Genomic DNA, 27,692 nt, shown 5'->3' with positions numbered 1-27,692 from the left:
TGACTACTGATGAGACTGCTGATGAGACACTGTTGATGAGACACTGACTACTGATGAGAGACTGACTGCTGATGAGACACTGTTGATGAGACACTGCTGATGAGACACTGACTACTGATGAGACTGCTGATGAGACACTGTTGATGAGACACTGACTACTGATGAGACTGCTGATGAGACACTGTTGATGAGACACTGACTACTGATGAGACTGCTGATGAGAGACTGACTGCTGATGAGACACTGTTGATGAGACACTGCTGATGAGACACTGCTGTTGAGACACTGTTGATGAGACACTGCTGTTGAGACACTGCTGATGAGACACTGTTGATGAGACACTGACTGTTGATGAGAGACTGCTGATGAGACTGCTGATGAGAGACTGACTGATGATGAGACACTGCTGATGAGACACTGCTGATGAGACACTGACTACTGATGAGACACTGTTGATGAGACACTGACTACTGATGAGACTGCTGATGAGAGACTGACTGATGATGAGACACTGTTGATAAGACACTGACTACTGATGAGACTGCTGATGAGACACTGACTGCTGATGAGACACTGCTGATGAGACACTGTTGATGAGACACTGCTGATGAGACACTGCTGATGAGACACTGCTGATGAGACACTGACTGTTGATGAGATACTGACTGCTGATGAGACACTGAAAGTTACGCTTGTGTTGAACCAATGCTGCTGAAATGATGCACTCCCGGACGGCCGTGCGTTGAATGGGATGAGTCTTAAATAGTGTGTGCATCTTCTTGATTCTTTAGGTAAAGTCACGTAGAAGGGAAATAATAAAATAATAAAAATAACACATCACAAAATAAAATTCTCACGACGTTTCGGCCACAACACAAGCAGCCGTCATAAATTGCATCGCGTTCGTTTTTTTTAATATATAAAAATCATCAGTGAGGGTATCGATAAATTCCGTCCAGAATGGCAATGACCTGGCCAACCACCCCCACGCCTTGCTCTTAAGAGTCAGGTGTTGCCCGACCCCGTCGATGCAACCGGTAATGCCGTCCAGAATGTTGCAATGTAATGATGTTGAATGGAGGATGCGGTATTTTAAATAAATTTATTTTTATTTAAAAATAAATCAAAATACCGCATCCCTTATCGGCTGTTTCCGTGATAACCAACACGCATACGGTGGCCGCAAGGTCATGACCACCAAACGCGTTTTGTAATGCACGTGGACCCTTCCTACACAACAGCGCAATCATTACAATAATAATTATTAGATATTAACAATCGATTTGTTGGTGTTGCTGACGACTGCTATCCGCTTGCACAACATACCGTCTGCGTTTAGAACTCTGGAGTGCGCGCGTTTATTTATTTTTATTCTCTGAAGGAACGTCACCACTTGCTGAGGGCAGTTCTGTTAGTCCGACCCTGGGCTCGGCTTTAAGTTGTTAATGGTTCGATTAAAACGACGTTTTAAAGTCACCGCGGACGACGCGACGCTTTGTTGAGCGAGATATTTGGTGTTCGAACGGGCACGGGCCGAACGAGACACGACACTTTGAGCGTTCGACTCGAAGCAAAATAAAAAATAAAGAAATCTCTCGCGGAAAGTCATCGCCGAGGCCTGGAGTGAAGCCTGCGGGCCAAGGCCTCTACCGTGCCCCTCTCTGTCGGTAAAGACGCGTGCGAGTGTGTGTGTCTGTGTGTGTGTCTGTGTGCGTGTGTCTGTGTGCGTGTGTCTGTGTGCGTGCGTGTGTCTGTGTGTGTGTCTGCGTGTGTGTGTGTGTGTGTCTGTGTGTGTGTGTCTGTGTGCGTGTGTGTCTGTGTGTGCGTGTGTGTGGTGTCTGTGTCTGCGCGTCTGTGTGTGTCTCTGTGTGTGTGTCTGCGTGTGTGTGTCTGTGTGTGTCTGTGTGTCTGTGTGTGTGTGTGTCTGTCTGTGTGTGTCTGTGTGTGTGTGTCTGTGCGTGTGTGTCTGTCTGTGTGTGTGTCTGTGTGTGTGTCTGTGTGCGTGTGTGTCTGTGTGTCTGTGTGTCTGTGCGTGTGTGTGTCTGTGTGTGTGTGTCTGTGTGTGCGTGTGTCTGTGTGTGCGCGTCTGTGTGTGTCTGTGTGTGTGTGTGTCTGCGTGTGTGTGTCTGTGTGTGTGTCTGTGTGTGTGTCTGTGTGCGTGTGTGTCTGTGTGTGTGTGTCTGTGTGTGTGTCTGTGTGTCTGTGCGTGTGTGTCTGCGTGTGTCTGTGTGTGTGTCTGTGTGCGTGTGTCTGTGTGCGTGCGTGTGTCTGTGTGTGTGCGTATGTCTGTGTGTGTGTGTCTGCGTGTGTGTGTGTCTGTGTGTGTGTGTCTGTGTGTGTGTGTCTGTGTGCGTGTGTGTCTGTGTGTGCGTGTGTGTGGTGTCTGTGTCTGCGCGTCTGTGTGTGTCTCTGTGTGTGTGTCTGCGTGTGTGTGTCTGTGTGTGTCTGTGTGTCTGTGTGTGTGTGTGTGTCTGTCTGTGTGTGTCTGTGTGTGTGTGTCTGTGCGTGTGTGTCTGTGTGTCTGTCTGTGTGTGTGTCTGTGTGTGTCTGTGTGTGTGTCTGTGTGCGTGTGTGTCTGTGTGTGTGTGTCTGTGTGTCTGTGCGTGTGTGTGTGTCTGTGTGTGTGTGTCTGTGTGTGACTGTGTGTGTGTGTGCGTGTGTCTGTGCGTGTGTCTGTGTGTGTGTCTGTGTGTGCGTGTGTCTGTGTGTGCGCGTCTGTGTGTGTCTGTGTGTGTGTGTGTCTGCGTGTGTGTGTCTGTGTGTGTGTCTGTGTGTGTGTCTGTGTGCGTGTGTGTCTGTGTGTCTGTGTGTGTGTGTCTGTGTGTGTGTCTGTGTGTCTGTGCGTGTGTGTCTGTGTGTCTGTCTGTGTGTGTGTCTGTGTGTGTGTCTGTGTGTGTGTCTGTGTGTTTGTGTGTGTGTGTCTGTATGTGTGTGTGTCTGTGTGTCTTTGTGTGTGTCTGTGTGTGTGTGTCTGTGTGTGTGTCTGTGTGTGGGAGCGATAGTGTAGCGGTTAGCGCGCTGCGCTATGAACCTGGCGACCCGGGTTCGATTCCCGCTCACGGCCAACACCAGTGACGATTATCTGAACCGGTCCCGGGCCTCCCCTAGGTCGACTCAGCCTCAAATGAGTACCTGGTACGGTGTGTAAACATCGCGACTGGGGAGACAAAGGCGGTCGGGCGTGGTGCTGGCCACCCACCCCCTCGTGTACCGTTCCGGCCTTCATAGGTGCTCGCTAACAGCACTTGCCCCTACAGTCTGTTAAGGCTATACGGGGGATCTTTGTTTTGTCTTTGTTGTGTCTGTGTGTGTGTCTGTGTGTCTGTGTGTGTCTGTGTGTGTGTGTCTGTGTGTGTGCGTGTGTGTCTATGTGTGTGTCTATGTGTGTGTGTGTCTGTTACCGTGGAGCTGATCTGCCCTCTGACCATCGACTAGTCATCTGTAAGATGCGCCTGTCATTCTCCGGTGGTGGGTGTACACCCAGGACCCCATTCCGACCTAAAGTGGCCTGGTCTCAGTTATCTGATGAAAGTTGCAAGCGAGAATTTTATCATCGCTTGCGGCTGGGATTGGCATCGTCCCCGACTCCTCCTGATGTCGAGGGTAAATGGGCGAGGTTTAGGACTGTGACTCATGCAGCTGCAATGGCTGCTTTAGGTACGCGGTCCAGACCTCCCCAGAGACCCTGGCTGACAGAGGAGGTGTTCAGGATGGTTGAGAAAAAGCGACAGGCCCACTGTCATCGGCTACAGAATCCCACGTCAGAGAATGAGGAGGCTTACCGCAGCCTTCGCTCGGAGGTTCGGAGAGCCGTGAGGCGCTGCAAGGATAGGTGGTGGTCGCGGGTTGCTGAGGAGATGGAGTCTGCCTCAGTGGCCCATAATCACACATCTCTATTTAACTCCATCAAAAAAGTAACCTGCAGCGCCACACCTATTACCATCATTAGGGGGAAAAACGGTGATCCAATCTCCGTCCCCCAGGAACAGGTTTGCAGATTTGCTGAGCATTTCTGTGAGGTCCTGGGGGAGGGAAAATCCCTCAGCCAGGAAAACATCGTGGCACAAAGTGAGGATGACCCTGCTGAGGCTGCGGTGCCTCAAATATTGGAAGAAGTCACCCCCTGTGAGTGGCTGGCTGAGGTGCCATCTGTTGAGGAAGTACTGAAGGCGATCCGGAGTCTGAGACCAGGAAAGGCAGCGGGCAGAGATGATCTCCCAAGCGAAATGCTGAGGGAGGGTGGCGTTTGTGCACAGACTGCCCTATATGACATCATAACAACAGTCTGGACCACTGGACGGGTTCCGCAGGATTGGAAGGATGCCCTGGTGGTCCCCCTTTTTAAGAAGGGGGACCGCACAGACTGTAACAACTACAGGGGCATTTCACTCAGTGTGCCGGGAAAGGTCCTGGCAAGGATTATTCAGCATTGCCTTGCCAGGCACGCTGAGGAGAGGCTTGCGGAGCCCCAATGCGGTTTCAGGAAAGGGCGGTCCTGCACAGATGCCATATTTTCTGTCCGTCTGCTACAGCAGAGGTGTAGGGAATTCCAACAAGACCTACATCTCTGCTTTATTGACCTGGTCAAGGCCTATGATACCATCAGTAGGCCTGGGCTCTGGGTCGTTCTTCGTGCTTTTGGAGTACCTGACCCTCTGCTCACGATCATTAAGGACCTTCATGATGGTGAGCGGGCCCAGGTAAAACTACGTGGCCGGGAGTCAGAGCCATTCCCTGTACACCTTGGGGTGCGACAGGGATGTCCTCTGGCTCCCACATTATTTAACATCTATTTTGACCACGTAGTTCGTGAAGCCTTCAATAGCTGTACCGGGGGAATCTCCATATGGTACAGATATAATGGGAGGCTGATCGATGCCCGGGTGCGGTCAAGGGATGGCTCCCTATTGCTCAACCACGTTATGTATGCTGATGATTTGGTAATAGCTGCTCAGTCAGAGGAGGAGTTGGAGACGCTGCTGCTGAGACTGGAGCGTGCCACTAAGAGGTGGGGCCTTACCATCAGCCCCACCAAAACTAAGCACCTGCCTGGGTATTTTGTACCATCGGACACTCCACCCCCACAACTGCCAATCGGTGATGGGGCAGTTGTGGAGAGAGTGGAGAGTTTCCCATACCTGGGCAGTGTGCTTATGAGCGGCTCCAGTTTAACAGCAGAGGTCTCACTCCGAATCAGTCGAGCGGCAATATCTTTTCATCGGTTGCGTAACGCTGTGTGGAAGCTACCTGGTCTGTCGCTCCGCACTAAGCTTCGGGTCTTCTCGGCCACGGTCATTCCCTCCCTTCTCTACGCTTACGAAACGTGGACCCCCCTAATGGAACATCTTCGCCGGTTAGAAACATTTAGGCTGGCCTGGCTACGATCCATCCTGGGTTTAACCAGACTGGATTGTGTGAGGAGTTCACAAATCCTTGAAAGATCTGGGCAAGGTCCCATCGGTGAGCTCCTCCGGCGGGCAAGGCTGCGATGGCTGGGTCATGTAGCCCGCATGCCCAGCCACCGCATGCCGAAACAGCTTTTGTTCGGCCGGATTGAGGGGGCTAAGCGGGCGCGGCAGGGGCTAGAGAAGAGATGGAGTGATGTGGTACAGGAGGACGTGGAGCAGAGTGGACTTGCCGATGACTGGTACCAGCGGTGTCAAGATCGGCCTCTGTGGAGGAGGCTCGTGAAGGATGCTACTGGGCAGTTGGAGGTAGTCGCCCTCCAACAACAACAGAGGGCGGAGGAGCGACGCTCAGAACAACGAGCGGAGCGCCGGGTGGCTAAAGCACAGCAGGTTGGCACAGTAGGGGGCACAGGTGGTGCATCAGCCAGTCAGTCGACCCGTGGCACCTGGGTCTGCCCTGTGACCTTCTGCCAGCGGGCGTTCGACACTTCACGTGGCCTCAGGGTGCACATAGCCTGGCACAAGTGTGGTGACGTCACCGCCACTTAGTGGTGAATGGCGGTTGTTGTGTGTGTCTGTGTGTGTGTGTCTGTGTGCGTGTCTGTCTGTGTGCATGTCTGTGTGTGTCTGTGTCCGTGTGTGTCTGTGTGTGTGTGTCTGTGTGTGTGTCCGTGTGTGTCCGTGTGTGTCTGTGTGTGTGTGTGTACTGTGTGTGCGTGTGTCTGTGTGTATCTGTGTGTGCGTGTGTCTGTGTGTGTGCCTGTGTGCGTGTGTGTGTGTCAGTGTGTGTCTGTCTGTGTGTGTATGTCTGTGGGGAGCGATAGTGTAGTGTTTAGCGCTACGCTGCGCTATGAACCCAGTGACCCGGGTTCGATTCCCGCTCACGGCCAACACCAGTTACGGATTATCTGAACCGGTCCTGGGCTTCTCCTGGGTCGACTCAGCCTCAAATGAGTACCTAGGCGCATTGTGTAAACATCGCCACTCGGGAAACAAAGGCGGTCGGGCGTGGTGCTGGCCACCCACCCCCTCGTGTGCCGTGCCGGCCTTCACAGGGGCCTTGCTAACAGCACTTGCCCCCAACAATCTGTTACAGGCTACACGGGTGGATCTTTGCCATTCACATTAGAAGCGTTTACTTAAATAAAGGAGGGCTTTTACACGCCACGCATCTATTATTATTTGCCCCCGTTGTGAGGCGGTTGCCATCGACTGGGCTGGGTTATTTAAACTCCGTCTTGAGACTGGGCGAGAAGGCCTTTTGGTAGTGTGAGGGTGATGGTTTGGTGGTGGTGGTGGTGATGATATGAATACTCTTTGATTATTTCGGTAAAGTCACGTAGAAGAAAAATAATAATAATAATAGATCACGACGTTTCGATCGCCACACAAGCGGTCGTCCTCAGGTGGGAAAGAGAAACAGGGGGGTAAGCCGTATGGGCTGCTTTATCCCGTTTAAATCACTGGATCAGCGTTGGCGTTTCTGTTGCTCCATATGTATCGAGTTACAGCAGTTTAATAAGACTTATAGATCTGGATTTGCATGCGGTAGAGCAGTGTCTAAATGCGACCAATATCTCGAGACGCAGTACAGAAATTGTGCAAAAATGTGCTTCCACCGGTTTGTGAATTCCATACGTGGTAAGAGCCGGTCATGATCCTGGACTCGGAAGAGGGGGAAAGGAGTCTACAGGATGCTGAAAGGAGTTCCATACTTGAGGGGCAGCAGAGGAGAATGGGTGACCTCCGTCGTGAATGTTGACTGGGACTCTGATCAAAAGCCTTGATTTCCGGAATAGAGAGTGTGGAGGGGAGTTGCGTGTGACGAGGAGTACGTGGAGGGGAGTAGTGAGGCGAGATCGTAGAGGTAGGCAGTTGAGCACATGGAGGATTTGAAAGGGTATAAAAAATGTACCGTATCAGTTTTTCAAGCAATATTTACTCTGATTGCACTCGTTCCAACAACAAAGTGAACTGCATACCCAATACAACTCACGCAGTACTCATTGCCCCCAACCTCGTCGTTTAACGCCACAGGCCGTCTCCACCCGCGACCGCACCCTCACAGTGGGGGTGCCGGCGGTGGCACCAGCATGGCCTCTGTGGCCCAACGCAGACGCAGCAGCAGCAGCGTGGACCCGCATGGGGACTTCCCGGCGTGGCTCGCCTCCCGCGGCATGAAGCTCACGTTCGCCGAGGCCATGGAGCGCGAGCTGGGGATCAGCGACTACGGGGAGCTGCTGGCGTGCGCGCTGGCACCGCAGGTCCGCGTCGAGCTGTTCGCCGCCGCCAAAGAGCGCCTGCCCTTCGCCTTCTACGCCGTGCTGCGCCGCATCGCAGATTCGCTGGTCCACGAGGAGGGGGGCACCGGGGACGGTGGATCGGTGGCGCTGGGCGGGCTGGTGGAGACGATCGTGGCGATGCTGAGCGCGCTGAGCGACGCACTGCATCATGCCGCACAGAGGTTCATCTCGCTGGAGCCTGGGATGGCGGCTGGGGAGGAGCTGTCCCAATCCGGTGGGTGGTGGCGGGTGGGCAAATGGGTCAGCGAATCCAGAGCTAATACCTGGTAACTCGGTTGAATGGCTTTGGACCAGCGTTGGTTAGAGGAAGGTACAATCCAAAACATATGTACAGTCCTCATCTTGTTGTAGATATGTGCCGAAGTAAGCTATGTGCAGTAACATTATTACAGTAAAACCTTGGATTGCGAGCATAATTCGTTCCGGAAACGTGTTTGTAATCCAAAGCACTCGTATATCAGTTGTGATCACGTGACGCTCGGCAGACAAAGCGTATACATACTAGTCGTATTGCAAGACCCTCGGTCGTTTATCAAATTAATATTTACTTAAAATGTTTGCTCGTCTTGCAAAACGCCGCACACCAAGTTACTCGCAATCCAAGGTTTTACTGTAACAGACAAAAATCCTTCATAAAAATAAAATTTTGGTTCATCGGATTATGGGACTTGTGGACTAATGTTGGACTCTAGAAAACATTGATGCAGAAGTCCCATAAGCTTATAGCAAAACTTTCATTTTTGTATGGGTGGTCAAAAAAAACTACTTCTGCTTTTTACGATACAACGACAGTTTTGTTCCCCATCGGCATGTGGGCCTTCGGACTCTGTTTTCTTGCAGCATTCGTACATGCAAGCAAAATCTGAACAGTTTTATCTTTTTTAGAGTCTCACAAAGAGACCGAAACATTTTGGTTTGGTTAACGTACGATTTACATTCCTTTCAGGGCCCATAAAGGTTGTGTGTCCCTCGAGTGGATGAATATTTGAGAGGTCTGTTGAAGTAACTTTAGAAGAAATAGTTCTGTGATGGCATCTTCCAGGCTGTTCTATGGCACAGATTGATGCACTGCCGGCTGCAGAATTGCAAATGAAAATGGCATGACATTGGAAACACCAAGGCAAATCCTTCCAGTGCTGGTTTCATTGGACAACTCTATCTACAGAGTAAGTCTCTAATAGATACAGACAGAACTCGTGGACAGCAGCGTAGCAGAAGAAGAAAAAAATATAACAGCAAAAGGCAGTAGTTTTATAGCATTGGGTGTTCATTCATCATTGCTCCATGCGCACACCACGTGTTCAGAGAGTGTAAAGAGTGAGATCACGGTGGCGGCGGCGGCGGCAGCAACGGGGGAGTCCAGCAGTCCCCTACACCCGGGGGAGGATTGCGGGGTCCTCGAGGATTCTGTGTCGGAGCACCTCGGCTGCGCCCCACGGAACAGCGCACATTGGGGTACGGCAACAGCTCCAGCCACCGGGTAACCTGTGGTGTCTTTTGGAGCCCGGTTCCAATCGTGTCACGTGGCCAGTTTCACTTAATTGCCACTGTCACATTGACCCGTATGTAAAGCGGGGTGTTTACACAAGAGACCCCCCCCCCCCCCCCAGTCTTTCTCCCTCTTTGGCACTACTCACTCCTGGGTACTTATTACCTCGATTAGCGTCTTTGCTATAACATCAGAGTTAAATTTACAATACAGATAGTCCCCGACTTACGATGGAGATGCGTTACGATGACCCCATCGTAAGTCGAAAATATCGTAAGTCAAAGATGGCCTAGACTACCCAGGAGTATTAAAGAATGGTGATAATTTAGCAAAACAGAGCAATTTACAGTACCGTACTGTATCAACTATATACTGTATGTATTTATTAATTACAATACTGTATTTGCACAGTAAAATTTAAAGTAAAAAACAAGGTAAATTCTTAGCCTACCTATATGAACTGCAATTTCATAGAAAGTTTTTTTCAGGAAACAATCCTCCTATCTGCTATAAAAAAAAACCTTTAACATGGATTGAATGTATGTATCGTATCGTGGTAACCCTAAAATGAAATCGCTAAAGCTATGTATCATACATGCATTGAACGTATCGTAACTATCGTATTCTACTGTACTCACCAAGATTCTGTCCGTCGTCTGCATACTTGAACGATCTTAGGTTGTTGATGGCTACATTAACTTAGTTGTCGGAAGAGGAGGATGGCGATGATAACGTTTCAGTATCATACCTCGTACGCTGCTGCGTTTGCCTGCCGCGCGAAATTAAAAAAATATTTTACAACTTTGTCATATCGCTATCGTAAGATCGAAATATCGTAAGTCGGGGACCATCGTAAGTCGGGGACCATCGTAAGTCGGGGACTGCCTGTACTGTCAAACTTTGTCAGTCTGCCTTTATTACCATGTCAACAGTTTCTCCCCGTGGTCGCGTGGATTTTTCTCCGGGTCCTCTGTTTTTCCCTACACATTTAGAATGAACATCACGCGTTTTGAGTATTCGGCTGCCATACATTTCCACGTGATAAGCCACTTTGTTGAGCTATCATTTGTGATAGCCAGGTCGCTCCTTAAATAGAGCCACGTAACTCAGTGGGCCTTACCCGGTAAAATAAAAGAGATTAACTTTTTTTGTTAGTTTCACCAGATTTGCCGTTCATGATTGTGTGGTTGACAAACTTATTTATTTACCCTCCCCATACAACTCGATGAATTGTCAACAGTTTAGGGTCAGGATTCGAGTACGTATATTTTTTTGCTCAGTCTGTTACGTTCCTATTCACACCATTAGCACGTACTTTGCTGAGTAAGTCGATGCTTGTATTCATGAGTGGAGGAGTCAATTTAAACGAATGAATTTGTTAGTTAGCAAGCGCAAATCGCCTCCCCTCTCACCCTCCGAGCAGACGTAGTGAAGAGCGAAACCGATGGCCAGCAGCAGCAGGAGGACATCTCCGCCATGGAAGACCAGGAGCCGCCGAGTGAAAATGAGCCATGGAGCAGGCTCAGCGAGGGGGGCTTCTCTCCCCGTACTGCTGTGGCCGGCGCCTGGAGGCCACAACCGGACGCCGGCCCCTGCGTCGAAGACGGCTTCCCGCTGGCGCCCAGGCCTGACGGGGCCCTGCTGGGGCCGCCGCTCGCCTACGACGGCGCCAACTGGCGTGACGACAGCCGGTGGCCATACACGGACTCTTCTGCCGACCGCACATTCCTCTACGACGGCGGCGGCGGCGGCGGCGGCCTCAACCCGCCCTCCATGGTCTTCCGCTACCGCTTCCTGTGGCGGCAGCAGCAGCAGCAGCGGCGGCGGCAGCAGCAGCAGCTGCAGCAGCAGCTGCAGCAGGCGCAGCAGGCGGGGGTGGATGGCGCGGAGAGGCCGTACGTGTGCGAGGACTGCGGCAAGGGCTTCGGTTCGCCGGCTCACCTGCGCCAGCACCGCGGCACGCACACCGGAGAGAAGCGCTACGCCTGCGCCGAGTGCGGCAAGGCTTTCGTGCACCACGCCAGCCTGTACCGGCACCGGCGTGGGCACGCCGGCGCAAAGCGCTACCGCTGCGGCCGCTGCGCCAAGGAGTTCCGCTGCGAGGAGAGCCTGCAGCAGCACCTGTTGCTACACACGTAGCTATGTGCGAGACTTCAGGGCGTCAGCCAACAGACGGTGCCTGTGGGGGAACACAGAGCCTCGAGCACTGAGAAACAGTCGGGAGAGGAATCGGGAGGCATCCGAGATTTAACTTATTATCTGTGGTCAGATTCACGAGCAACAAGTCTTGTTGAGCTTCTTGAGCGAGTTTAGTTATTTTAAAGATTCACTTTTGGTTGCTCAATTTTAGTTTTTTTTTGCTTGCGATGCAGTAGACATATGATTCGTAGATCCAAATTGGTTCGATGGAATAGTGCACAGTTGTACGGTTCCACGTATCAAAAATAAGTTTCCGCTGACAATAAGGGAAAAAAGGTCATTATTTCTGATCACGTTCACGTTTTTCCACAATATCAGTGGAAAGGTGCACAACTGGTATGAAATTTCACCCAACTGATACTGCTTAACCGGGTTGATGCCATGCGTTCGTACAGGAGCAAAGAAGCTTGCTTCAATGCACTCGGTGAGAATACTCGAGTCCTCAACCATATTGCCAGACCGACCGGTGGCTCGTAATATTTGGACCTCAGTCCACGTTTCTGTGTTGACCATGCACGTGGAGGCGCACACCTCTCGGAAAAGGGTTGGTGGATCAAGACAGATTTGTAAAACTCTCCACAACCACGGGGTTGTGAGGTGACCAGGAGATGGTAGTACAGCAAGTTCGGTTCGTCGATCTCGTGGACTTTTCCGTGATACCCTTTACGAGTGAAGTGGGTTTTCTCCGGGTGCGCCAGTTCCTCCCACACTCAAAAACACTCCGTTGAAATGGATGGCTCAGAGGTCAGAGCACTGAGCTGGCACTGCTGATTTCCTGGTTTAGTAAGATAATGGTCTAAACTTGGTCACCGAGTTTGTTGTCCTACCCCGCACCTCCGATTAGCACGGTTGGCTACGTACGGTGCGAAAGAAGTTCAAAATACATGAATTTCACGGGGAAAAAAAAACGATCACATTAATTTGGTTCTGCACTTAATTTGGCAAAATTCCATATTGCTTTGACGGTCATGCAACGAAATTTACACCAAGTGGCAGGGGTGGGTGGCAAAGTGCTGCCCGCTAACGTGCGCATCAGATGCAGCTCTGCGAAATCCGCATCCATGGGCCATTCTTGAACATGAAGGGTAGCACTACTGCGGGCGATCCTAATGGATACTTTGTATTATTCTGTGGCGCGCCGATAGCACAATCGCGATTAACCTGAGAGGGGGGGGGGGATAACAATATTAAAAGGAAAGTGCCACGGAGCCCTTGAGAACGCGCGTTCATAGTAACGTTTATTTTAGAGGTTGCCCGAGATTGCCAGCGACTGCCGAAATCACAAACCCCAGTGGCAGATTGTCGATCACAGTTAAACTGACCCCCCCCCACTGGTTTATCGCTTAATCATTGTGCTGCTTACAATGTCTATAAATATGGCGATCATGATCACTGCTGGGCGAGTCCGGGGAAAAAATAAGGGTGGAACCCGATGATGGGTTTACGTATGCCTAACGAGTCTAATCATGGGTGCACAGCGCTATCCACACTTTGCACACATCCAGTCTCTCTGTGCATTTTTTCTCAACTCACCTGTTTTTTTTCTACATTTTTTCTACATGAAGCGCTTGACAAATTAATCATTTGGCGGGAGCCCGGGGTCCCGCAAAAATCAGGTCAATAATAATTATTTTTCTTCAGTCCGCCCCACTACGTGATCCCGACAGCAACGCGCCGCCCGCCCAGACTCGCACCAACAAGCGCCAGCAGCAGCAGCAGCAGGCGGCGATCGACACGATGGGCGCCACCCCACCGGCCAAACGCGAGCCCCGGGGGGCGTCCGCCGCACGACGTCCGCCGCACGACGCCCTCCGGTCAGCCGTCAATCCTCAGCTTCTTTGCCAAGGCGAGCCCCGCCTGCCCCCCGCAGGCAGTGAATCTAACGTGTTTGTCATTTTCAACTTTTTAAGAAACTTAGTGCCCCGAGTAGCTCTCGACGAGGCCAATCGATTGACCACTAGTTTTGTTGTCGGTAAGGCAGCAAGACTCGTGTCGCTCCGCGGTTTTTCCCACCCCGGGGCAGTGATGGGACCCCGGGGTCCCGCCAATTGCTTCAAATGCTAATGTCTTAAATGAGTACAAAGAAAATCCAAGATTGGTCAAATTATTTATTTTGTTTAATAAACATACTAAAACTATTTTGAAGTTGTGTTTGTCGCAGGTATAATACAGACATCTATTGCCTGCACAGTGTACAATGTTAATATTTATAATTTTCATAATCACATGGTAACTTGACAGTACATCGATATGTGACAGAAGCTTGCAGCTTCGAGGTAATCCCCAATGCCGATTTAAACAGCATATTGCTATAGAGTGCAGCATTTTCAGCTATTCATAGTGTAAACTTATCGGTTTTTGATGGACATTAATTTTCGAATGCGAAACTTGACAATGGGACATTCAATGACACTGTCAATACATTCATATTCATTCTCTTTTCACAATTGTTAAATCAATGGTTATGCATTTAAAAAAGAAACCCTGACCACCTTTATCATGAACGCTGCCTCGTGTCGAAATGTACTGTCGTCGGCAAAAACGTTTCCGTCAATGGCCCTTCGCCTAGGGAAAAACGACGTTACAATGCACAGGCTCCTGTTAACTAACTGCTGGATGAAGACCTATCCATGCTCCCCTGCCAGCTGTGGGGTTGACCATAGTTCACATTGGGCCAGTCAGCGAAGAACAAGGGGTCCGAGGCCGGTCATATGTAAATCGTCACCGATGTTAATCTGTGGGCGAGAACCAAAACTCCATTCACCGGGTTCTTGCGCCAAACCGCTGCAACACCACTTCTGAAAGTGGCGAGCGCTCCGCTGGGGGTACAACGGAGATGTCGCAAGGTCGCGTCGAAAGCAGCAGCTGGCCGCGTGCAACATCGACAGCGCGGAAACTGGGGAACGACAGCGCAAGACAGGTCCCCGTGGCGTTCCTCCGTGCTCCATGATAGTGGCAGTCTTTGTGTTGTTTGCCTTTTGGCGTCCTCTGGTCTAACACCGTTTAATACTTGGCTCCAAAGAAAGCTGTCTCTGGTGTGGACCAATCGGTTTCAAAGACGATGCAACGTATACTACCAGAGAGCATGTTTTTGTGTTTGAATGTTCACCACAAGTACGTGTGGTTAATACAGACAGGATTCCTTGCAAAAGCTTTCAGTTTGGTGTTTTAACATCTTAACACAAACTGCTTTTATTGCCAGAAAGGGTAAAAACCTATTTTATTCATGGTGGCGTTGGAACTATTTGAAAGCTGCTGCGAAGTGCATAGCGCCATGGAAGGCGCCCTTCAAGCGGCAATCGGGGTTAGCTTCTTCAAGTGTTCATGTGGGAGCTCAGCGGTCGCTGCTCCTATAAGTCTACAGAGACAATCAGGGTTAGCTTTTTCAAGTGTTCATGCGGGAGCTCAGCGGTCACTGCTCCTATCAGTCTACCGAGCCATATGAAGACACACAGAGGTGAGAACTAACCTCTCGGGCAGTCATCGCCAATCCGAGGTGACAGCCAATAAAGTGTTTTATTAGTAGGCAGAGTTACAATGGCAAAGGTGGTGAGATGTTTTCAGCTTTTCCTTGTACACCACTGCCAGTATATTCCATCACGCAGTATTCCATAAAACCGGCTTGTCTATAACACTACACGCAGCCTCTGGATGTCATCCGTTCCCACGCCGAGCCACTCACTGCGTCAAAAAACACTTGTATCGACTGCCAAAGTTCACAATGGTTGTAGAGAAAACCGCTTTTGAAGGATTAATAAAAAAAAAATTAAGTTCATCCTTCAGCATTTGTATTTCTGTGGCCTTCACAAACTGCTTCATCACCAGTGAAACCAGGGTTCTTTAATCATTGGAGGTTGGCAAGCCGAGACGTGAAGAGACAGGTGATTCGTGAGATCAAATAGATAAACAAGAGATACAGATGAGGGGAGCTGTAGAGAAATATATAGAGATGACAGTAAGATGCCAGAGAGATGTACAAGAGATAGAGATGAACACAAGATATCAAGATCAGTAGTCACATGTACGATGTCATCATGGCACCACGTGATGCCATGACAACTGTACATGCGATGCATGACATCACGTAGTTCACTAAGCACACAATTTATTGAGTCTCGCCAGATATGTTTTTTTTTAAACCTCGATTTGTAAAACCGTGTCTCACACTGAGCCAAGTCAAGCAATGAGAGCGGCGAGCCGCTGCACCGAGTGTGTGCATCTTCAGAACCCCGTGTTCAGATGCCGCTGCAGGTGGTGGTGCTGCCCACTCACCGCATGCGTTTGCTGACCTCCAAGAGGCCTGCGTTGCCAGGTGCCCCTGGGGGTGGTGGTGGTGGTGGTGGACCAAAACACGAGTGTGCTTCAAAAGGCTGTGTTTTCAAATGCCCCTGCAGAGCATGACGCTGGCCCGCCACCGCCTGAAAGAGCAGCCTCGGAAGCTTGTGTTTTCAGTTGCACCTGAACGAGGTGGTGCTGGGCCACAGCCTGAGGTCGTTGACCTGCAGAAGCTTGAGTCTTTAAATACCCTTGCGGGTGTGGCTGTTGGCGTAACACAGCTCGAGCCTGCTGATTCGCAGAAGCTTGCGTTTTCAAATGTCCCTGAACGTGGTACTGTGCCACAACTTGAGTTCGCTGACCCATGGCCGGGTGCGTCTTCAAATGCCCCTGCGGACGGTGGTGGTGGACCCCCGCCCGTTGCGCGTGGTGAGCGGCCCCCTCGGACGCGTGGGTCTTCTGGTGCGCCTGCAGGTGGTGCTTGAGACGGAAGGTGGCGTTGCATTGGCCGCACAGGAAGGGCTTCTCGCCCGTGTGCGTGCGCATGTGCACCGTCAGGTTGTAGGCCTTCGTGAAGCCCTTGCCGCACAGCCGGCAGCAGTATGGCCGGCTCGTGGTGTGCGTGATGCGGTGCGCGCGCAGCTGCTGGCGCTGGGCGAACATCGCCCCGCAGTCGCGGCACTGGAACGAGCAGGGAGCCGCGCCGTGCCGGATGCCGGCGATGTCGGTATTGTCGCCCGAAGCGGCTGCTGGCGCATCGAGCGAAGCCGTGTCGGGGCCCGGCCAGCCGTCCGTGACCTCGTCATCGGGGATGCGACTCCGGATGCTCTGGTCGCCATGCGGCGCGTGCTGCGGGACGACGTCGGCCGGTTCTGCGGTGGTAGCGGCGGGCGGAGACACGAGAGAGCTGAACAGGGCAAGACGTGCGGCGGACGAGCCGGTCGCCATTTCCCGTCAACGCCTGCGCGCGCGACGCGCGCATCAGATGGTGCGTGCAGGAATCCATTATTTGCGTGCGTATGCATTCACACTGCCACCATCGGCAACACCAACTGCTCCAACAGCAACTTTCGCACTTACGTAATATAGGGTTTTTTGGGTTAGATCGCATATTAATGTTGTTAAACCCGCCACCACCCGACACAGCCATTTCGTTACTAGTACAGCATACCGGTGTGTTGGAGAGCAAATCCACAACATTTACAATCAACATTTACGATTGCAAATGTTGTAGATTTGCTCTCCAACACACCGGTGTGCTGTACTAGTAACGAATTGGCATGTTCTCTTTACGTGACAAACCTTACTAATTGGCTGTGTAGGGTGGTGGCGGGTTTAACGGCAGATTTATATTCACGCGATCTAACCCAAAAAACCTGTATTATGGATATTTGTCGCAAAAGCCTATGCGTTAAACTTGGCACTTCCAATTAGCACGGTTGGTTGTGTATGGTGCAAAAGAAGTTTAACATACAACTGCCACCACCATCACCGCTACTACCAACAGCAACACCACCATCACGGCCATAAACGCTACCATCAACATCACCATCACCACCATGAGACAAAGATATCCTTTAACACACTGTTGGGGCAAGGGCTGTTAGTGAACACCTATTAAAGGCTGGCATGGAAAACTCCCATCATCTGGGATCCCTCGAGGTCGAGTATGATGAGGGGTGGGTGGCCAACACCACGCCAAGCTGCTTCGTCTCCCCAGTGCTGATGTTTAAGGTTGGGTTGACCTAGGAGAGGCAAGGAACCGGCTCAGATATTCGTAACCGATGTGAGCTTTGAGCAGGAATTTGAACTCGGGTATGCCGGGTTCGTAGTGCAGCGCGATAACCACTACACCACCGTTCCCTACAACCAGCACCACCATTCCCTACAACCAGCACCACCATTCCCTACAACCAGCACCACCATTCCCTACAACCAGCACCACCACGACAGACCTTCGTAGTTGGTGCCGTGCGAGTGCAGCGCCGCCTGCCAGTGCGCCATCACGTCCTCCTCGTGCTCGGTCTTGCCGAGCCAGGCCCCGCTCACCGCGCGCTCCGCCACCATCGCCACCTCGGCCTCGCCGTCGGAGCGAGGCGAGAACCCTACATGCCCACGTCGGGAGATCAAATCTGGGATTACAACTCCGCCGTGTTCGCCATTACACCGCGGCACAATCATCCCTTAGCACCACGGTGGCAAGATGTTAATCTTCTCGCCTGGTATGCAAGTCGTGGCTTAAATCTCAACCCTGACGGTTGTATATTTGGAGTCTGCACGCTCTCCCTGTGATCGCGTGGACTTTTCTCCGGGTCCTCCAGTTTTTCCCTCCACATTTAGAATCAACGTGCGTTTATAGGGTATTTGGCTGCTATAAATTTCCACGTGATAAGCCACTTTGTTGAGCTATCATTTGTGGCCAGGTCACTTCTGAAAAGAGCCACACGGCACATGTATAAAAAAAATGCTAAATGTAAACATACCACTGAAACTACAAAACTAAAGATTATTCCTGGGCACACAATCCAATACTAGATTAATTGATTTTCGATTTAAAGCTTCCGTGACTGCAGGTATTCATATTCTTGGTTCTTTCAGTAAATTAACGTAGAAGGGAAATAATAAAATAATAAAGATAAAACTATAACATTCTCACGACGTTTCAATTGCAACACAAGCAGTCATCATCAGGTGTCAAAACCACAGCAATAAAATTTTGATGACGATTGCTTGTGTTGCAATCGAAACGTCGTGAGAATTGTATTGTTCGATTTTGTTATTTTATTATTTTATTATTTCCCTTCTACGTGACTTTACCGAAAGAACCCAGAATGTAGATTAATTGACGTGCAGTACAACACCAGTACTGCCTGCAGCGTGATATTTGTGCAGTATCGAGATGCTTTTGAACGCCATTCAGTTTTTGAGCTTTGCGAGTCCAAATTGTCAAATTATTTAACACCCCGTTTCACGTGGGATGCGGTATATCCGACCCAGGTTATTTCGAGCACACGTGGGATATTAAGTCCCCTAGCCACACGGAACACCTGTACACCGATCGTCATTCCTCACCGTCACCGCCATTGCCACCGCCGCGGCCATCGTCGTCCCGTTCCAGCTTGATCTCGCGCCACGCGACGCACGGTTCCGCCTGCCCGAAGCAGTTGTGGGAGTCGAACTGTCGCCCCGCGTACTCGACACCCGCTGGAGGAGATGAGGTGCGAGGAGGAGGTGGTGGTGGTGGTGGTGGGGACAGCTCCGGCGCTGGGACAGCCGGGGTAAAAGGTGCGAAACGTTAGAACGACGCGGCCACTGAAGCTTCCGTGGGCTTCAGCATGTGCCTTGCTGACGGTTTTTCTGTAAAAAGGTGTGTTGTAAAGAAATTAATGAACGAACACCAGGTGAAGGGATGTCTCGGGCACTGCCAATTTGTGGGCAATATCACCGACATTCAACAACCCTCCGCAGAGGCTGCCGAATGGCTTAACCACCTCGATAAACACAAGTTTCAAATTATGAAAGAAGTGGCATCATGCGTAGTTTCCTATAGCCTCACCTGTCAGGGACTCGTCAAGCTCTATCCGCTGCGAGCACTGATCATGAGCGCCGTTCATCATGGTCGTAATGGAGTCGGATATTGGGAAAGCCTCCTCCTCCAAGTTCCGCACGTGGGCTTCGTAAGAGCCCAGTGCACCTATGGGGGCACGGTCACGCACAAACATTTCATTGTGTAAGGGGACCTGCTGTGGTTGGCAACAGGTGTCTATGTGTGTGTGTGTAGAGTACTGGTGAAGTGATTTGCACGATGCGCTAATGTATGTACGTATGTTGAACTTCGTTTTCACCGTACGTAGCCAACCGTGCTTACCGTATGTAGCCAACCGTGCTTATCGGAGGTTGCGGCGGCGCTAAGTCACCGGCCATGGCTAACAGTGGCCAAGAGTGATATCTGAAATGTTCACAAGCCTGCCATACAAATGTGGAAATTCCCACTTATTTCTCAGATATTTTCTCAGATGAACAATATATTGTTGTCCTCTCATTCATTGTCTACTTAAATTATTCAGCCACGACACACATTATCTTTTGTAATAGCTGCACGCCGAGGGTGTATTTTTCAGGCTCTCTGACATGAGATTGAAGCTTCGTTAAATGTCACCGTTTAAGCCACTTCCGTGTTTTAAAAACCCAAAGCAATAACATCACTAAAGTATCGGTTGATGATTTTCAAGTCTCTGTGCAAATAACTGAAGCTTCAAACTTGTGCAGGGACCGACCGTGACACACCCGAAGCGTGTAGCGACAAGAGCTCTCTATCTTTTGTGTGTTGCGTCTTGCCTGTGTCAAGTTCACCAATTGTCTGATTCAACCGAGGATTTGGCGTCACAATTCAGGTAAGGAATCGATTCCCTTCACCACAGCCCCCCTGTTGATTGCTGCTACCAGTGCAGCCGTAAACACGAGCCGAGGCCCCCGTCTCTCCCACATACCCGAGGGCGCCTCCGAGAATCCCGGGCTGCGTGGGCTCCTCCTGCCGCCGCACGGCGATGCCGGCAGCGCCGGCTCCAGGCAGCGGAATCTCTGCGCCGACTGCAGCAGCTCACGGCTCAGGGAGCTCAGCGTGGCCACGATGGCGTCGAGGACGGCGCGACTCGCCAGGACTCCCTCGCAGTCGGGGGCGCACCCTCCCGGCCCCTCATCATCCTCCTCCTCCTCATCGCCACCACCGTCATCGTCCCTCGCTCGCTCCTCCTCCTTCCCGTTGCCGGAGAGCGGCTCCCGGCTGCGGCTTCGTCGGCGCCGGCGCCGACGCTGCCGCGGCGCCAGCGCGCGCACGAGCCGGCGCAGCACGGCGTAGAAGGCGAAGGGCAGGCGGTCGCGGGCGGCGCCCAGCAGCTCGGCCGTCACCTGCACGTCCTCGGCGCACGCCAGCAGCTCCTCGTAGTCGCTGATCCCCAGCTCGCGCTCCATGGCATCGGCGAACGTGGGCTTCATGCCGCGCGTCGCCAGCCACGCCGGGAAGTCCCCGCGCGGGTCCGGATCCACGGCCAGCACCGCCGCGCACGCCATCGCCACGCGCTGGCACACGGGCTCCTGGGGAGGCGTGTGGAGAGAGGGAGGGGGGGGTGAGGGTTGGCGGTGCCTGGCACACATTATGCTTTCAAGTTTTACATGTACGGGAGACCCTTGAATACCGCGGGTTTAGAGTTTGCGGTTTCGACCTATCGCGGGCAAGCACTTTGTATACCAATTTAACTATGGGGCCGTCCATAAATGACGTCACGCACCTAGGGGGGGTCAGACATTTGTGACGATGTGTGACGAAGGGGGGGGGGGCGGTTTGAGAAATGTGACGTCACATCAAAATGCGCAACTTTAAATATAGACAACACGTTCTACTTAAATAGACTTTTTAATGTTTTCTAATACATCAGAGTGCAGCGCCACATGAAATACGCACTACAATGACAAGAGTTTCAAGCGATTTGAAGCATGTTTTATTTTTGGGGGGGGGGGGGGCAGAGCTTTGTGACGTCATATTTGAGGGGGGGGCTCTGACTTTTTGTGACGTCGTGTGACGAGGAGGGGGGGGGGTCAAAAATCGTCAAAAATCGCGTGACGTCATTTTTGGACGGCCCCCTTATCGTGGGGGTTAGTTTTTGCTTTTCGCGGGTATAGTGTGCACGGATGTTACTCCTCCTCCTCCTCCCCCCCTGCTCCACTGGCCGACAAATTACTGTGACGGCCAAACAAACCCCGCAACCGACACAATGGGCAGGGGCCTTCGCCCGGACGATGCCTTCACCAAGTGCTGAGAACCACTCCGCAATTATTTACCTTCAACACCCCCCGGGGGTATACGGAGGGGACCGCCAGAGCTTGGACGAACTGTTGACACGCGACCCAACCCACGTGGCCGTCTCTATCTCTCTCTCTCGCGCGCACTAAACAATATTTATTTTAAAAAATCGGAAGCGACCGGTGGGCGCTGCGGGGATAATCCTCCTCTGGCAAGTCGACACACCCGCCCGTCGTTATCGTTACGACGGCATCGACAAGCGACCACCATCACCATGACCACCCTCTCGGACTTGGCGAGATCACGACATCGGCTTGCCGTGATGAAACAATGGGGGCCGAGCCGAGGACCCTCACTCCACCACCACCACAACAACCACCACCCTCACCTTGCTCTCAGTCTCTTTCAGCGCCGATTCAGCCGCCGCCGCCGCACGAACACCAGCAACCAACCCCCACCTTTTTAATTGTTTCTCGGTTGTTGTTATTGTTGTTGTTGTTTTCTAATTGATCGATGTCCAGTGGCGACAGGGCCGCGAATCGACTCGGGGTCGAAGGCGCCGAGCCACAGCCTCGAGCCTGACCTTTGACCCCGCCCGCCACAAGGAGCCTCTTGATTGGTCGGCGACTCCCCCGCCCCTCTTACTCCCCCCGCCCCCTGCTACTCCCTCCCCCCCTTCTACACCCCCCCCCGCACCTCCCCCCCCCTGCGTACGCCAAGGAAGCTCTTCGCTCATTGGTCGCCCCCCCCCCCACGTGTGTGAGTGGGCGGTGTGCTCATGACCGGCTCTGGTTTAACAGCAGAGGTCTCCTCGGTTCTTTCGGTAAAGTCACGTAGAAGGGAAACAATAAAATAATAATACAAATATAAAACAATAAAATTCTCGCTTTTATTGTTTTATATTTTTTATTATTTTATTAAATAACAATACAAATATAAAACAATAAAATTCTCGCTTTTATTGTTTTATATTTTTTATTATTTTATTAAATAACAATAAAAATATAAAACAATAAAATTATCGGTTTTATTGTTTTATATTTTTATTATTTTATTGTTTCCCTTCTACGTGACTTTACCGAAAGAACCAAGAATATAGCAGAGGTCTCACTCCGAATCAGTCGAGCGGCAATATCTTTTCATCGGTTGCGTAACGCTGTGTGGAAGCTACCTGGTCTGTCGCTCCGCACTAAGCTTCAGGTCTTCTCGGCCACGGTCATTCCCTCCCTTCTCTACGCTTGAGAAACGTGGACCCCCCTAATGGAACATCTACGCCGGTTAGAAACTTTTAGGCTGGCCTGCCTACGATCCATCCTGGGTTTAACCAGACTGGATTGTGTGAGGAGCTCACAAATCCTTGAAAGATCTGGGCAAGGTCCCATCGGTGAGCTCCTCCGGCGGGCAAGGCTGCGTTGGCTGGGTCATGTAGCCCGCATGCCCAGCCACCGCATGCCGAAACAGCTTTTGTTCGGCCGGATTGAGGGGGCAAAGCGGGCGCGGCACGGGCTAGAGAAGAGATGGAGTGATGTGGTACAGGAGGACGTGGAGCTGAGTGGACTTGCCGATGACTGGTACCAGCGGTGTCAAGATCGGCCTCTGTGGAGGAGGCTCGTGAAGGATGCTACTGGGCAGTTGGAGGTAGTCGCCCTCCAACAACAACGGAGGGCGGAGGAGCGACGCTCACAACAACGAGCGGAGCGCAGGGTGCCTAAAGCACAGCAGGTTGGCACAGTAGTGGGCACAGGCGGTGCATTAGCCAGTCATCTCAGTCAGTCGACCCGTGGCACCTGGGTGTGCCCTGTGACCTCTTGCAAGCGGGCGTTCAACACTTCACGTGGCCTCAAGGTGCACATGGCCTGGCACAAGCGTCGTGGTGACGTCACCGCCACTTAGTGGCGAATGGCGGTTGTTGTTGCACGGGAGGACAACGTGGAGCTGACTGGCACCTGCCTACGACTGATAACACCAGTAGTGTCAACATCGGCCTCTGTGGAGGAGGAGGACGCTCCTGCTCCTGCTGCTGCTGGGCAGTTGGAGGCAGTCGCCCCTCCAGCAACAACAAACGGAGGGCAGAGGAGCGACGCTCACAACAACGAGCGGAGCGCTGGGCGGATAAAATGCAGCAAGTTGGCACAGTAGTGGGGGGTAAGAGCTGGTGCTGCATCTACCGGTCATCTCATTCGGCCAACCCATGGCACCTGCTGGGTCTGTCCCAAGATCTGCACCTAGCCTGGCACAGTAGGGATACAGCTGGTGGTGCATCTACCGGTCATCTCAGTCGGTCAACCCATGGCACCTGCAGGGTCTGTCCCGAGACCCCCTGTCAGCAGCGAGCCTTCGACACTTCACGTGGTAGCCTCAAGGTGCACCTAGCCTGGCACAGACACCGCGATAACGTCACCGTCACTTGGTGGCGAATGACGGCTGTATTGGAACGGGAGACAGGGATTTGGTGGTTGTGAACCCAAGGGATTTAAGATTTTATTGACATCGCATCGGGCAAACGCGGGGGGGGGGGGGGGCATTGCAAACATTACCTTGTCTTCTTCCGTGTGGCTGATGTCGATGCAGAGCAACAACTAAAATTTGACATTCTATTCAAACCATAAACTCTTTTTTTTAATTTTTACCGGGTAAGGTGCACTGACCTATATACAGTAACTCTTTTTTCAGGAGCGATCTGGCCACAAGTGATCGTCCAACGAAAGTTGCTTATCGTCACGTGGAAACATAGCAATCAAGTACTTTAAACTCGTAGAGATGCATAGAGACCCATAGATTCAACTATTATATTCACCAGGTAAGGTTCACTGAGCTGTGTAGCTCATTGTCAGAAGCGACCTGGCCATCACAAATGATCAACGAAGTGGCGGATTAACGTCGTGTGGAAATTCATAGCAGCCAAATACTCGAAGGGGCCGTCCATAAATGACGTCACGCGATTTCGGAAGATTTTTGACCCCCCTCCCCCCCCCAGTCACACAGCGTCACAAAAAGTCAGACCCCCTCCTCAAATATGACGTCACAAAGCTGTGCCCCCCCCCCCCAAATAAAAAGTAAAACATGCTTCAAATCGCTTTAAGCTATTGTCGTTACTCTTTGGTTCTTTCGGTGAAGTAACGCAAGGTAGAAATAAAATAAAATAAATCACGACGTTTCGGGCGCAACACAAACGCCCGTCATAAGGTGGAACGACCACAGCAAGCAACGAGCAGGATCACGATCTGACACCCGAGCAGCGGTCGCGTCTCCATAAACTACTTTTGGAATTTCGGGATGTTTTCAGTTCGGGAAAATATATTGGTTGGACATCCCTGTTGGCATCACATCGACACGAGGGACGCGCCCCCAATTTGCCTAAATTTCCATCGAATGAGCCCACTGTGGATGAAATGCTGGAACAGGAGATCGTCTCTCCCTCCACCAGCCCATGGGGGGCTCCCATCGTGCTGGTTAAAAAAACGCGACGGCTCCCTGCGATTTTGCGTCGATTTTAGAAAACTTAATAAGATTTCGATTGCGGACACGTACCCGCTTCCACGCTGGACGCCCTGTCTGGTGCGAAATTTTTCTCGACCCTCGATCTCTTATCGGGCTTTTGGCAACTGCCCCTAGACGAGGAGTCCAAGCCGAAAACAGCCTTCCGAACACCGCAAGGGTTGTTCCATTTCAACGTGCTCCCGATGGGACTCCACTCCGCGCCGGCCACCTTCCAACGTCTAATGGGGCTCGTATTGCCCGGATTGCAGTCGGAATCGTGTTTGATATGTCTAGACGACGTCATTGTTTTCAGCAAAAACTTTGACGAGCATTTGCAGCGATTGCGTGCCATATTTGGACGAGTGCGGTTCGCCAAATGGAAATATAAGTGCCACTTGCTGAAAACATCTGTTAAATATTTGGGTCATGTTGTTAGCGCATCAGGAGTCGCCACCGATCCGGACAAAACGAGCTGTGTACGCACGTGACCAGTCCCGAAAACAGTGTCAGAGGTACGTAGCTTTGTGGGTTTTGCGCCATACTACCACCGACTTGTCAAAAATTTCGCAACAATCGCAAGGCCGCTGCATACCTTGACCACTAAGGGTCAGAAGTTCCTGTGGGGCAAAGAGGAACAGCGTTCGTTTGAGACGCTTCTGGGCGCATTGGCAGACGCACCGCCGCTCGGATACCCAGATTTTTCCAAGATGTTTACCCTCGACGCCAATGCCAGTGACACTGGCATTGGCGTATTCTTGTTGCAAACGGCCGACGGTGTTGAGAAGGTTGTAGCATTCGGCAGCGGCGTGTCGTCTCCTGCGGAACGATATTGCGTAACACACAGGGAGCTGCTGGCCATCGTGCACTTCATACAACTGTACCGGCCGTACTTGTATGGCAGGGATTTCTTGGTCCGCACTGACCACGTGGCACTGCAATACTCCTTGCGGGTTGACCAGACCTCAGGCCAAATGGCCCGTTGGCTCGAAATCCTGCAAGGATATTCTTTTAGGGTCCAACACAGGAAGGGGACGCGTCATGTCAATGCAGACGCATTGTCATGATTCCCGCAGCCATCAGGCTCCTGTAGGTGTGCAGAAGGCTCATTACGGTGCGGTCCACCGCTGCAGGCGGCTCCGGCGATGGCCGCCGCAGCTGATTCGGTCCCAGCTGATGGTTTGCTCGCGCAGGGGAACGGCATATTGGGCCTTGCGTTGGCCGATTGGAGGCGCCTGCAAGTGGAGGATTCCTCCTTGACCAGGATGAGGCTTCGGGCTTCACGCTCTAAAGGGTCGGTGGATCGCCCTTTCCTTCGGCTTGTCGACGGACTCCTCGTGCGATGGGACGTCGAACTTGCAAAAGTTCTGTATTGTCGTGCCCTTGTGTCTGCGGGGCAAGCTCATTCATGATACGCACGAAAAACGCATGCATTTGGGTGAAAAAAAGACCGCATTGACCTTGTGCAAAGATTTTGATTGGCCAGGCATGCAAAACGACGTGCATCAATTCATTAAATCTTGCCACGAATGTGCGCGGCGGAAGGGGCCTGCGCAGCCATACCAGGTGCCATTACAATCCATACAGGTCTCCCGTGTTAGCAAGATTGTTGCCCTGGATATTTTGGGTCCGTTTCCCATTACCCCGAGAGGCCTCAAATACTTGCTCGTAGGAGTCGAGTACCTCACCCGATGGCCTATGGCATGGCCATTGGTGGACCAATCTGTGGTTTCAATCACCGAGGCTTTCCTGCAGGGATATGTCCTTGATAAAGGCGCAGCGCAACAACTGCTCACCGACCAGGGCAAGAATTTTTCCTCCCGGTTGCTTAAGGAGGTGTGCGATTCGCTAGGGACGAAAAAGATTCGGACGTCCCCGTACCACCCGCAAACCAACGGGATGGTCGAACGCCTGCATAGGACACTGACATCTATGCTATGCCAACAGGTGAACGCAGCGCAGAACGATTGGGACCTGCACGTTCCGGGTGCCCTAGCCGCTTACAGATTGGCCCCACATGCCTCGACGGGGTATTCACCATTTTATTTAATGTACGGACGAGAGCCCGAGGCCCCTGCCTTGGTGAGGTTGGGCGTGCGTGTGCCGGGGAAGACGGCGGCCGTACCTGTCCCCATGCAGGTGACGTTAGACCGACTGAATGAGACAAGAGAGGCCTCACAGGGTAACACGGCGCGACGACAGGCAGCCAACGAGCGCCTGCACGGCACACGGTCTCCGCGGGAGCCCTGGCGTGTGGGGGACAAGGCCTGGCTGCACTGCCCCATGGTGCCAGCTTCATCGGCCCTGGCAGGGTCCCGCCGAGATTGTGGAAACTCGTCGGCACCAGAGTGTACGTATTCGCTTTGACCGGCGCCAATGGCACGTTCACCCGTCGCGCCTTAAGAAATGTGTTCCTCCGTATGACGCGTCATCCCCAATCCCGGAGCGGCCTGTATTGGATGTGTCCGACGAACCTGTGGTACAGTCGCATGTGGGCACGCCTTAGCGGTCTGCCCCTCGTGTGCCTGCAGGACTGCTACTATTAGCACGGGATGAGCTGGCTGGCAGGCTCTTGGAACGGGAGCCAGTTGGCCAGCCGTGACCTCGGGATGCACCCCAGGATACACGGAAGTGGGGTGCCAGCACACCAGCGAATGGCCACCGTCACGAGGGAAAAGTCGCAACAAGGACGAGACGCGGCTCCTTGTCAAGTATTGAGCGTTCCCCTCCCTTGCCCCAAG

The 27,692-nt window shown here is 52.1% G+C and overlaps 2 protein-coding genes across 2 annotated transcripts; one reads left to right on the top strand and one right to left on the bottom strand.

The window, feature by feature from the left end:
* Positions 1 to 141: 141 nt before the first annotated feature.
* LOC116951907 (uncharacterized) lies at positions 142 to 13,537 on the top strand. The gene is made up of 4 exons (XM_032970750.2): positions 142 to 1,667; positions 7,446 to 7,925; positions 9,017 to 9,166; positions 10,624 to 13,537. Exons 2-4 carry the CDS (start codon positions 7,502 to 7,504, stop codon positions 11,337 to 11,339), a joined length of 1,290 nt encoding a protein of 429 aa, XP_032826641.1. The 5' UTR covers positions 142 to 1,667; positions 7,446 to 7,501; the 3' UTR covers positions 11,340 to 13,537.
* Positions 13,494 to 22,066, bottom strand: LOC116951893 (uncharacterized). Its single transcript, XM_032970721.2, has 6 exons — positions 21,863 to 22,066; positions 20,165 to 20,768; positions 19,231 to 19,368; positions 18,747 to 18,938; positions 17,630 to 17,779; positions 13,494 to 16,546 (listed from the first exon to the last, which is right to left on the bottom strand). Exons 2-6 carry the CDS (start codon positions 20,742 to 20,744, stop codon positions 15,762 to 15,764), a joined length of 1,845 nt encoding a protein of 614 aa, XP_032826612.1. The 5' UTR covers positions 20,745 to 20,768; positions 21,863 to 22,066; the 3' UTR covers positions 13,494 to 15,761.
* Positions 22,067 to 27,692: the final 5,626 nt, after the last annotated feature.

This window comes from Petromyzon marinus, chromosome 44 (genome assembly GCF_048934315.1).
Source record: "Petromyzon marinus isolate PM22_M1 ecotype Great Lakes invasive population chromosome 44, UKy_Petmar_22M1.pri1.0, whole genome shotgun sequence".
Classification (NCBI taxonomy): Eukaryota; Metazoa; Chordata; class Hyperoartia; order Petromyzontiformes; family Petromyzontidae; genus Petromyzon; species Petromyzon marinus.
Note: the sequence above shows the minus strand (reverse complement) of the source record. Positions and strands in the feature narration are given on the sequence as shown.

Excerpts from the sequence above, each read along its gene's own strand:
- LOC116951907 (XM_032970750.2), top strand. The coding sequence starts at position 7,502 with ATGGCCTCTGTGGCCCAACGCAGACGCAGCAGCAGCAGCGTGGACCCG. Across the intron at positions 7,926-9,016 it reads GGAGGAGCTGTCCCAATCCG|AGAGTGTAAAGAGTGAGATC; the intron begins GTGGGTGGTGGC and ends CCACGTGTTCAG. Across the intron at positions 9,167-10,623 it reads ACGGAACAGCGCACATTGGG|ACGTAGTGAAGAGCGAAACC; the intron begins GTACGGCAACAG and ends CCCTCCGAGCAG.
- LOC116951893 (XM_032970721.2), bottom strand. The coding sequence starts at position 20,744 with ATGGCGTGCGCGGCGGTGCTGGCCGTGGATCCGGACCCGCGCGGGGAC. Across the intron at positions 19,369-20,164 it reads ATTCTCGGAGGCGCCCTCGG|GTGCACTGGGCTCTTACGAA; the intron begins GTATGTGGGAGA and ends GTGCCCCCATAG. Across the intron at positions 18,939-19,230 it reads GCTTGACGAGTCCCTGACAG|CGCCGGAGCTGTCCCCACCA; the intron begins GTGAGGCTATAG and ends CGGCTGTCCCAG.